This window comes from Ooceraea biroi, chromosome 12 (assembly GCF_003672135.1).
Source record: "Ooceraea biroi isolate clonal line C1 chromosome 12, Obir_v5.4, whole genome shotgun sequence".
Taxonomy (NCBI): Eukaryota; Metazoa; Arthropoda; class Insecta; order Hymenoptera; family Formicidae; genus Ooceraea; species Ooceraea biroi.
The window spans coordinates 6,029,638-6,040,474 of record NC_039517.1 but is presented as its reverse complement, the minus strand read 5'-3'; the positions used below and the strand labels follow the sequence as shown (position 1 = coordinate 6,040,474).

The 10,837-nt window shown below is 41.1% G+C and overlaps 2 protein-coding genes across 5 annotated transcripts; one reads left to right on the top strand and one right to left on the bottom strand.

Annotated features, from left to right (window-relative positions):
* Positions 1-2,898: 2,898 nt before the first annotated feature.
* Positions 2,899-4,320, top strand: LOC105277736. The gene is made up of 3 exons (XM_011336323.3): positions 2,899-3,223; positions 3,558-3,719; positions 3,850-4,320. The coding sequence occupies exons 1-3, from the start codon at positions 3,157-3,159 to the stop codon at positions 4,080-4,082; spliced, it is 462 nt and encodes a 153-aa protein (XP_011334625.1). The 5' UTR covers positions 2,899-3,156; the 3' UTR covers positions 4,083-4,320.
* A 770-nt stretch (positions 4,321-5,090) lies between these two features.
* Positions 5,091-10,737, bottom strand: LOC105277737. 4 transcript variants are annotated; one of them, XM_011336325.3, is made up of 5 exons: positions 9,003-10,737; positions 8,614-8,922; positions 7,181-7,747; positions 6,616-6,952; positions 6,357-6,496 (listed from the first exon to the last, which is right to left on the bottom strand). In XM_011336325.3, the coding sequence occupies exons 2-5, from the start codon at positions 8,818-8,820 to the stop codon at positions 6,372-6,374; spliced, it is 1,236 nt and encodes a 411-aa protein (XP_011334627.1). In that variant the 5' UTR covers positions 8,821-8,922; positions 9,003-10,737; the 3' UTR covers positions 6,357-6,371. The 4 variants fall into 4 exon arrangements, with proteins under 4 accessions (XP_011334626.1, XP_011334627.1, XP_011334630.1 ...); XM_011336328.3 differs by having other exon boundaries at positions 10,558-10,737; XM_011336327.3 differs by having other exon boundaries at positions 10,562-10,737.
* Between the last annotated feature and the right edge of the window lie 100 nt (positions 10,738-10,837).

Here is a 10,837-nt window from a genome sequence, read left to right as displayed (position 1 = left end):
CTCCACTCTCCACTCTCCACTCTCCACTCTCCACTCTCCACTCTCCACTCTCCACTCTCCACTCTCCACCATCACAAGAGGATTCTTCTTTCGTCGCTATCAAATCTACTCTATATTCGTCTTACGACCATCTTCCTTCCATAACACACGCTTCGTCTCCGTCGTCTCCGTCGTCTCCGTCGTCTCCAGTCTTCACTTCACGCTCCACTATCAATACGGCCTGTATGCAGGGGGCATTTCGGTAACGTGTCAGCGATCGGTAGTCCTCCATACTCGTCGCTTCTCCATACTCCGAATAAACGTACATAGGCTATCTCTCTCTCTATCTCTATCCTCGTTCCATCTACCTGCTCCCATATCGCAATCCCTGCCACACCATTTCCTCTTTTTTTTTTTTTTTTTTTTTCCATCTAGTCCGTACTGCAGGCTTTTTTCACGCCCATCAGCCTGTGGCGCACCAACCAAGCAAATCTCTATTTTTCTCTTCCTTCCAATTTTCCCACTTTTTCAGGGTCAGTACCACATATGTTCTAATGGTTACTACCGCAACCTTCTAGTTAAGACCAACGAACCAAGAAAACAAACTTCATTTTTCCCCTCTTTCATTCTTTTTCCTCCTTAGTACTGCGCCTATTTATATCGTTAGTACGGCATTCATCCCCCGTTACGACCACGTTAGGCCGCCCGCACACACCGTTCGTGTAGATCCAAAATATCTTGTTTCTCGCGATCGGAGTGGGCGTATCACTTGTGGTATGTGGGGCTCGATCAGTGCACACGGTCCAGGTCAACTAGTCCAAGTGTCGCCGCATATCGATGCTCTGCAATATGTACATATTCTCGAAAACGTCTTGTTCCCGAGCGTTCGCACTATTTACCCAGAAGAGGATATGCCGACATTAAGGTTAAGCAATCAAAAATCTTGTTCAGCATTTCACACTCGTCCTCTTCTATTATTTTTTTTTTTTTTTTTTTTTCCTTTATCCATAACACGCTCCTTCCCTTCTTCTTGCCAACGTTTAATCCATTTGCGCACCGTTTGCACGGAACAAGGAATACGACGTGCGATCTCTTTTTTTTTTTTTGTTTTGCTGCACCACAGCTAATTACAAACGCTCCTTTTCAGGACCACCAATATATTTGACGAAGCAACACTTTCCTTCGCATAACTTTAATAAAACAATTTAAAACCCACACATTTCTCATACACGCATGTCGTTATCGACGGAATATTTCTTTCGCTGCTCATAACCATACGAGTCGATCAATTACCATCGTCGATCAATTCGGCGGATGGCCGCCATCTACCGAATATCCGCCGCTGCGTTATACGCTAGAGTGCCGGGCAACGTAGGAAATGCTCCGCCATTTGCGAAACGATTCGCTGCCGGTCAGTGTACACGTCGCGCGCTACCAAGTAGCTTATCCGCAATTTCACGTCAAATTCATGTCGAATCAACTTTTCCTTACCCATATCTTCTCACCAACTAAACACCTAATGAAAAATCTAACCATACTTTTATAACATAATGTCTATGCAAGCTTTCCATTCCGACCACTTCCAAAACAATTGCTGTACTCCATCCTCGGATATCCTAATCGTATGCTAAAATTCTCACTTTCATTCTTCTCCAGATTCACGTTCACACTCACCTACGTACGCTCGCACGCACGTAAGCAAAGCGACTTTGTCCCTAAAGGCGCGTTCACATACGTACGATAGGTTCACGTCGCCGGACGGCAACGGCGAAAGTCCAACGCCGAACGCCGAACGTCCAACGTCCAACGGCCAAGACGCGTGCTCGCGGCCCGTGACTCGCCAAATCAGCTCATGTGCCGTACGATACGGCAGCTGTCAATTCTGTCAAATTTCCATTCATCAAACACCATGAAATAAATAACACCTTTAACGCCTTTTTTACAATACCATTTGTCTTATTTATTATATAATAAATAATAGATCAATATTATTATCCAAAAACATTATTAATATTCAAAAATTAAATAGCGCGCTTAGCGCGCGCCTGTGTTGGTAGTAAAACTCTACATAATTATATAGAAACATCAAATTATCTATCAAATATCTCCATACATGTACGTACATACTTCTTTTCTCTTGTATAATTTCTCATCACATATATGTAGAACAAATAATAAGAAAAATAATTGAAAAATAAGTAGAAAAGTCATTTGCGCATTGTCTTTTTCTAAAATTGTCATTTTCTATAATTGTGACGTATAATTGTGAGATAATATTTCATACATCGGGCGTGCGCGTATGTGCGGGCGGACATTCGGGCGTGCGGGCGAGCGTGCGGGCGGGCGGGCGGGCATGCGGACGAATGACTTTGTCAGCTAACTGACTCTCTAGCTTGTCAGCTAGCTAACTCTCTAGCTCGCTTCGTTCGCGAGATATCAAGCATTTTGTAAAAACTACTTTTTCGCGATTAACTCCGGAACGGTGCGTGTGACGGAAAGTTTAATAAGGGCGTTGGAAAGGGCTCGCAAATCCCCGTCGAATGCCGTTTGGTACAACTCTCTCTAGCCCTCTCCGTTCCCGAGATATCGTCGAAAAACCATTTTTCATCACACAGCCGATATCTCTGGAATGGAACGTCCGATGGAGATCGTAAAAGGGCGCTGGATCGGGCTCGAAAAGTTCTAGCCATTAGAAATTTTTATCAAACTTTGATCTATTATCAATATATCTTTTTTATTACTCTTCTAAAGTCACTTCGAAAAGCTTCATTATATTCCTTTATTTTATCCCGAGGGTGGACGGGTGCAATTTTGTGCGTACAACTTTCCAAATTTTTATAAAAAGCAAATATTTGTGCAAATGGCAGCACCATCGCGAAGAAGTTCACTAGCAGCTCCAGCATCCCCTTAACTAATAGCAGAATGCACTCAGTGCGCAAGGATACAAGAGGAAACTATAAGAATTAAATTATATCTCGCGTAAGAATTTCACGAAAACATTCATTCGCGAGACACCCGGTATAAGCGAGGGCAGCACAGCGCGCCTGGTCAGTTATACGTGTCAATTATAGGCGTGGACATACAGTACGTACAAAGTCACTGTAGAGGAGTCAAATATCTCTCGTAATCAAGTTTGATAGAGCTAAGAGCGAAAACGTCTTTCACGCTTTCCACGAAATGGCCGTTGCAAATCGTCTTGCCTTTTTTGTGACAACGTTATTCCTTCTCTGCTGCATCCATCAAGGTATATCGAGTCGGATATTTCGAAATCTCCAAGCTTTTTATTGTACATTACACATTGCTCTCTCTTTCTCACGTTATTTCGTCAGAGATCCAAATAATGGCTATATGCTTCATAATTTCGTAATAATATCACTACGATGATTACTTTGTCCTTAATTCTTTTTTTTACTTTGCGCGCGCTTGTACACAATGCTAACCTCTATTTGGCTGAAATAAGTATTGATTGCAACGCGTGTGAATAAACGCTTGGCACAGCGAGGAAAGCATATTTTAATTTTTGGTTTTGAATTTGAACGGTATTTTCCATTTTCCCTCTCTTGCTGTTCTTTTTCCAGGAATGTCTATCAAATGTTGGGTATGCAGATCCGACTCGGATCCAAAGTGCGCGGATCCGTTTGACAATTCCACTGTACCTATTACGGACTGCAAGCAAGAACCCGATCTGGAACATCTTCCAGGCGTAAGACCGACAATGTGTAGAAAAATTCGTCAAAAAGGTGATCAACCTGTCCGCTTCTATGTGCTAATCATGTATCGCCAGAGACATGAATCTATTGTTTGCTCATCTTTTACTTTTCTTTTTGTTTCGTTGTTCCTTATGCATTTTGTATGAATCTTAATTTGCAGTTAACGGAGAATGGAGATATTTTCGTAGCTGTGCTTACATGGGCGAACCTGGAATCGCGGGTGACGAGCGATTTTGCCTGATGCGTACTGGAACGTACAACATATTTATGGAGTACTGCACATGCAATAGCAAAGACGGTTGTAATTCGGCGGGATATCAGCACGGAGATTGGCTACTATTGTTAATCGGTTTCATAGCGACCGCTCGATACGTGTTTCTCGTTCGCGTTTGATATGTTCTAACCAAAGATTTCTGACAGATCTGATTCATTGGATAGTATAGACTTAGTAAGTATATTTATAGGAATTCGCGATTTTCACTTGTACTTATACTCCTCAATACTCCTCACATCTTTTATACATCGAGCTTCAGCGAAGGAGAGAACGAATAAGAAAGATGAAAGAAAAAGAAAAAAGGAAACAAGCAAGATGTATTACAATGATATGATAAGTATATTGATAAGTGCTATAGTTTTTTTCTATGCAATTTTCTAAGTTTTGTAATTTTATATGCAATCCAGTGCCTTTTTACATCTTACTCTTATAGTCTGACTTCACGAATACGAAATTTGTATCTTACATTATTACGCGTTGGAAAAAGTAACTTCCAGTAAGCCAACGGTTTATTCTGGCGTACGCTCTATCGACGAACTATATATTTTATAAAAAGAAATATATTTTTACTACCTATATAAAAATATATATATATATATATATATATATATATATATATATATTTGTGCTATATTTCTGCTTAATAATACATAGTACAAATTATAAATCGTACTAATATCGAAATAGTCGAAATTGCTGTAACAATTGTTACGGATAAGACTGCAATTAAACCGTCCGGATTAATGCATCCAATTTAGGTTAGTTGGCGTTTCGCCATTTTCTCTTATACTCTTGTACATACTTGTTTCAGTAATACTTAGTTTCTCACTGCCATCAGATGAGACACGATACGCGTTCTATTGTATGTCATCATCGACGCATCTCATTCGTATGAAGCACAATATCGTTCCCATACGTTGTGCTTAACATTCTATGTACATCTTTCTCTTGCATTAATGTACGAAATGCGGATAATAAAATATATTCTGAACAACAGGTACTACTTTTAGGAGACCTAACGAACTGAATGCGTTTCTTCTTCGTAACAATAATTTAATATACATTGGACAATAATACACGTTAAATACATGAATATGAGATATACTTGTAGATAAATTTATTTTTCCTTTTTAGATACAATAATAAAAACAAGTACGAGATAAAAACTTTTTACTTTTTACACATATATGCGCGAAATTGTGTGCGTATTAATTTTTTTGGTGTCAGCATTTTGTACACATGTCCAAACATTCGTTGCAATACCGTATCGATGTATGTATTATTAAAAGAGAGACAGAAACATTGTAAAGAAAGTAGTTAATGGTACAACGTGTAATTAAAAGAAAAGAAATTAATTATTCTTTCGTTTTCAGTGGCTATCATACATTCCGCTATTATAAAACATTTCAAACGTTAAAGAATCGTTGTATTAAAGATATTAAAGATATTAATCCCATGTTATTATCTGCCTAATATATCCTGTCAGTTTATTATAGAGATGTGCCTTGCACGATTACTGTGTGTCATCTTAACATTTACTCTAAGCACCTTACGTTATCGAATGTACAAGTGATGATGGTAGAAAAAAAATTTTAATTTATCACAATCTGGAAAGTCTTTCAAGTATTACTAATACCAACTATCCGATTATTGGCCGCTTGTTTCGTTTCGAATATTTCGTGTCCAATAAAGGAATGAGCATTCTCAACATGTGCAATGTATGCAACATACTAGAAAAAGTCTTATATATATATATATATATATATATATATATTAATTATCTCGTTTCAATGTGGGAACGAAATGTCAACGTTTGATACTAACGTAACGTAACGTAACGGCGACCTCAGACTCTCGCGATCTTACCAAGTATAATATGTTGGTTTTGTAACGTGTTACAATTACTCGCTTCGATTACATACGCATCAAATGATAACTGTTACTTTACGGACGGTTACACTGATCCAATTTGGAGTAGTTCTCTGCTCCGCGGGATCAAGGACGGTTACAATTGGCGAGTGATCGGTACAAATATGATTGTACGTCTGTACGATTCGAATGATAGACGAAACTAGATATCCGATAATGGTTTTCTCTCGAGATAGATTGGCAACGGATATCCCAGAATATACATTTGCGTAGTAAAAAACAATGCACACGCGCAACGATGTTCGAAACGTATTCGCGTATCTGCGTAGGCGAATACGTGTATTCTTTGGAATAGGCATTATCGATCGGTGCCTGAAACATTTATGACGCGCGTATATCGTGCTCTCGTTTTCGTTGCAGTGCCTCTAGGTGTCCAAGAGGAAAGTACCTCGTGCAACGACTGCCGCGTTACTCGTAATACTCGTAGCGTTGAATAAGTTACCAGTTGCTTTGCAGCGGCGGCGGCGCGCGTCTTGCTTTTATTCGAACGCCTGCCATTTCGTTATCTGTTGTCCCGGTTTCGCTAAAGCTTGCTTCCACTGCTCACCATAAGTTCCACCAACGTCAGACCCGATCACAAAGTGGCCTACGGGGCTTTTCTTGCCTAAAATGTAAATATGATTGTGCAATAACAACAACAATAATACATTTAAACGATGGGATGTTATTACGTTGTTTTATATATCTTATAAAAAGAGAATTTTTATTAGATTTCTTTCTCACCCATTTTGTTCTTTGAGACAAATTTTACGACAAAACTGACATCGTTGAGCGCTCCCTTGTATGGATTGTCGGCGACGACCCTTGCCGTTTCCGGCGAGAATTTCATTGACACCGTCGGTGCGAATCGATCGCTCTTCCAAAAATGCGTTACTCGTCCATTATCGACGACCGACAGTTTTAGATACATCTGTCCTTTTAGACCCTCGTGCTCGTGCATCGTCTGTAACGAGCATCTCAGACGATGCAGAGACAATATCAGCTGGCCACCGCTTTCCTCATCCTTTTCACCCTTTGATAGACATAATGACAATTCCACCTGTCCTTTTTTATTCTCTTTCTGAAACAACATCGTGTCATACATGTATCGTTCCCTTTTTTTTAAATATTTTTTAACATTTCATTTGACATGATTGACACGATTGACATGTCACCGTTACACTGTAATCTGTATCTCATTTTTGCCCATTCAGAAACGAGACAATTGTTAATCCTACTTCTTGCACGCATCGTAACGGTATTGTATCGCGAGAATTTCTACGAAATTCTAGAAAAATGGAAAACCTACCCTTTCCTCGGCACCCGAGATACCACTGGCGATCGGTCGCAGCGGTTTCCACATGTCTCCCGTGGACACGTCGCTGGCGTGCTTCGATTTCGGCGGTTTGCAGGGAAAGTTCTTCGGGTCAAGCGGAATTGTTGTCGCGCCAACGGTTCGTCTCTTGTCGTAGGCTCTTTTTTCCGCGACTGTAGATTCCGCGGGTTTGTCGGAACCCTTCCCAAAGAACTGACCGAGCAGCTTGTTCTTGGTATTCGACTCTTGATTGTCGGACGAACCACCCTGACCTTCCTTCCTCTTTCCACTCTTCTTCGGCGTTTCTCCTTTGGCGAGTAAGCTCTTCTCCTTATCCGCATCTTTCTTCTCGGTCGCTATCAGAGGTTTGTCCTCGAGAATCGCGTACAGAGTCGCGACGATGAATCTGGATCCATTGATTTCCTCCTCGATGACCTTTGACTTACCAAACTTTTGCTTGGTTTCTTTGCGCAAAGGGAAAATAAATTCCTCGTTCCATTGTGGCCAGGATTCGTTCTTCGTGGTAGTCTCGAACTTTTCTTTACCAGGGATTAGTTTTACCTAGAAATCAAGAAATTATACATTTCTATGTATAGGACAAGAGTAAATTCAACCATTTTTTTCAGGAATTGCGATATATCAATATCGCGGTCGTCAATGATTAATGATTAATATTAACATATTTTCAAATATTTTCAGTTTGTATATTTTAAATCGTATCTTTGAGTACTGCGAAAATAAAATGTACACCGTATCTTAATTGTACCTGCAATAATAGGTAATCAGGCTACCAATCATGATGCTACTAGGAAGGGGGATTCATCAACGATATTACGTGACAACGATGAATATTACCATGTATTCCGTGATGTATTCCCGGAATACTTTAAAACGTTAAATCGCAGCCTTTTTGTCATATATATATATATGACAGATGTATCTATATACCTTCCGTTCTATTCGTGCTTCACGATACCGTCACGTCGTGAAGAACATGCTCGCCGGTCAATAAGATATTACTACAGTCAATGCCGGATTTGTACAATACGATGGTGTTACGTAATCGTAGATAACGCCCAAGAGTGTTGGGAACGTCTCCACCTTGTGCGTAATTCAGACTCGAGCACCGCAGTACGCAGAGTGCATTGTTGCTTAGCATCTACAGTCGCGACATATTTATCGAAAAATTTATTGAAAATAGAATAATGATCGTTACGATTGAAATTTTATATTCGTGCGGATGAAATGTATTAAAATATTCAATGTCGATGAGATTTGTAGACTTGGTATACTACACTTGGTACGTAGTAGAAATGGTATAGATAGATTCGCGATAATACGTCAAACGTACTCGTCGCTCTAGAGAATTACGAATGATCGATCCACGTTCCATCGATCGACGAACCATCTTCCGTCGTTCACTTTACCTTCACGATGTAGCTGTTGACTCGGGTGAAGCCAAAGTTTTGTGGCAAGTGTCTAGCGCCAAGCACGGTAACGTGAAGCCCCTTGTCGTTTGGCGAGTGCACGATCCTGATGCCGATTTCTGGCTCCAAGTTCACCGTACGGTCCAGCGGCGTCGACACCGTTTTCAGGCTGTTGTCGATGAAATTCCTGATCTTTGCTAGCGCCATGCTCGCGTGGTCCTCACGAAATCCCCAATTACGACTTATCAGAGAACGAGCGATCGTTCAGATAACGGGTACTCACCGTGCAGGTAGCGTTGGCCGTGAGCGCTGTAAATTTTATTCGTGAGCGATTTAACAACGAGCTGTACACGCACGCTATCGCAAAGACGCGCTATTAATATGCGTACGTAATATAATCTCGTGCCTATTTTCGATCGTCTAAGAGACACGGTTTTCGAAACAATCCCAAATAACTATTTGCGATGCTGATCTCTATTTTCATTTTTCCATTTCTTATTTCGAAAGTGGTAACAACGACTGTTGAAATGTCTGTTAATTATAATTAATTATAATCGCGTTCTCTGTAATTACTCAGTTTTTCTCCTGTATTTTTATCCTGTATCTTTGATTGGCGTGGCAAGTAAATTCTTGGATCTTTACGAAAGAAAGAAAAAATGTGTCCGTCTCGTATGAGATAGCAATGTGATGCTCACTCTTTAATAAAGAATTTTAAAAATGATTTTTTTCAAGTCTATAGTAAAGTTATTTTACTTGAATATTATATTCAAGTAAATATCGCCACACTGAGGATATAGAATTCTCTCGATAGTACGACCATCTTTAATCTTTAGGAAGCATGCTTTCTCTCACAACACGGTGTCATCAACGACGAGTAAGTAAGAGTAATTATCGGCGATTGTCGATTCTTGCGGCGATACGGCACAGCGGCTCGGCCTTTTCGTTCGTGTCGCGTTCAAATAGCAAATTTGCCGAACGATTCGATTGAATTCGATTTACACGCGTATGAAAAACCCAACCGCGTCAAAGAAACAACACATACATACGTATACGTATCATACAATACTCCTCTGCGAAGGAAAAAGAAAGGAAAAGAGAGAAGTTCGTCGTGACCATGCCGCGCCGGTGCTGTCGATTGATTCCAAGATCGTCGCGATTACGCTATGCGACGAGCCGCGGAATGTCGTAGCGAAAATCACGTTTAAACGAGAGCCGACCTCGATTATCGCGTCATTAACCATTGATGCTCCGAATGTCTGACGGAACACGAACGCCGGACGCATCTGCCATCCTCTTAATAAAGAGACTTTAACGCTCGATGTGTCATCCAAAGCAAGAAAAATAACAAGGATGATAACTTCTTTACTTAGGGACTGCGCCGCGCAGCTTTCATTCGAGTGACGGATCGCCCAGATTGAAATGAACCGACAGATATCTAACGACATCGGTAAAATGACTTTGTGTAAGTTGTGTAAGTAGCCGACGCAATCTCTCGTTGATTAGAGATCAGTATGTAACTAATTCGTTGCATCGTTCGACTTTACTCGGCACGAATACAATTTCGAGTGACGGATGAAATCACAACTCTTTCAAGTTTGGCAAGTGCATCCCTCGGTCCAAGTTTAGGAACACGTTGCTCAAGTTAATCGTAGATCGAGTCTCGACGGCGTGTGATTCCGACACGCGGCAGAAGTGATACTCGCGCTTATCATAATTGCTGAAAAGTTGTCGCCGATCGGACTCAACAATGGGAGATTCGTCTTTTGCTTTTTTGGCAACGAATGACGCTCGAAGAGAATCGTTACGCCGATCCTCTCTGGTTGCTGGTCATCAGGATGGTCGACGCCCGAGTCTACGATCGCTCCGAAACGATCGGACGCGAATACGCACCACCGTCACTCGCCGAAGAATTCACCGGGAACTTTCACCGCATCTTTCACGCACTTACGACACGATCCACCGCTCATTGCCGATGCGTCCAAGTCGCTACGTCATCGTAACGATCTAACGAGATTTGCGGGTTCCCATGAATGGCTTCGTACACTTGGATTGTGAATGTCGGCTGTACAAGCCCTGTGCAGCCGTCGACTCCGAAGCGTTGTCGTGCTATGCAGCCTAGTGCTCTCGCGTGGGTTCTCTTTATAAGAGGCCAGCGTGGCCGGTTTGCAGTGCCGGATGATAACGAGGTATCTTTCAATCGGCTCGAGTATCGAAGTAGCAACTT

What these genes read in the sequence shown, in the direction of transcription:
- LOC105277736 (XM_011336323.3), top strand. Translation starts at nt 3,157, where the DNA reads ATGGCCGTTGCAAATCGTCTTGCCTTTTTTGTGACAACGTTATTCCTT. An exon ending in TCTCTGCTGCATCCATCAAG is followed by an intron (nt 3,224 to 3,557) that starts GTATATCGAGTC and finishes TTCTTTTTCCAG; the next exon opens with GAATGTCTATCAAATGTTGG. An exon ending in TAGAAAAATTCGTCAAAAAG is followed by an intron (nt 3,720 to 3,849) that starts GTGATCAACCTG and finishes CTTAATTTGCAG; the next exon opens with TTAACGGAGAATGGAGATAT.
- LOC105277737 (XM_011336324.3), bottom strand. Translation starts at nt 8,820, where the DNA reads ATGGCGCTAGCAAAGATCAGGAATTTCATCGACAACAGCCTGAAAACG. An exon ending in TCAACAGCTACATCGTGAAG is followed by an intron (nt 7,748 to 8,613) that starts GTAAAGTGAACG and finishes CTTGATTTCTAG; the next exon opens with GTAAAACTAATCCCTGGTAA. An exon ending in TGTCTCAAAGAACAAAATGG is followed by an intron (nt 6,497 to 6,615) that starts GTGAGAAAGAAA and finishes TTTACATTTTAG; the next exon opens with GCAAGAAAAGCCCCGTAGGC.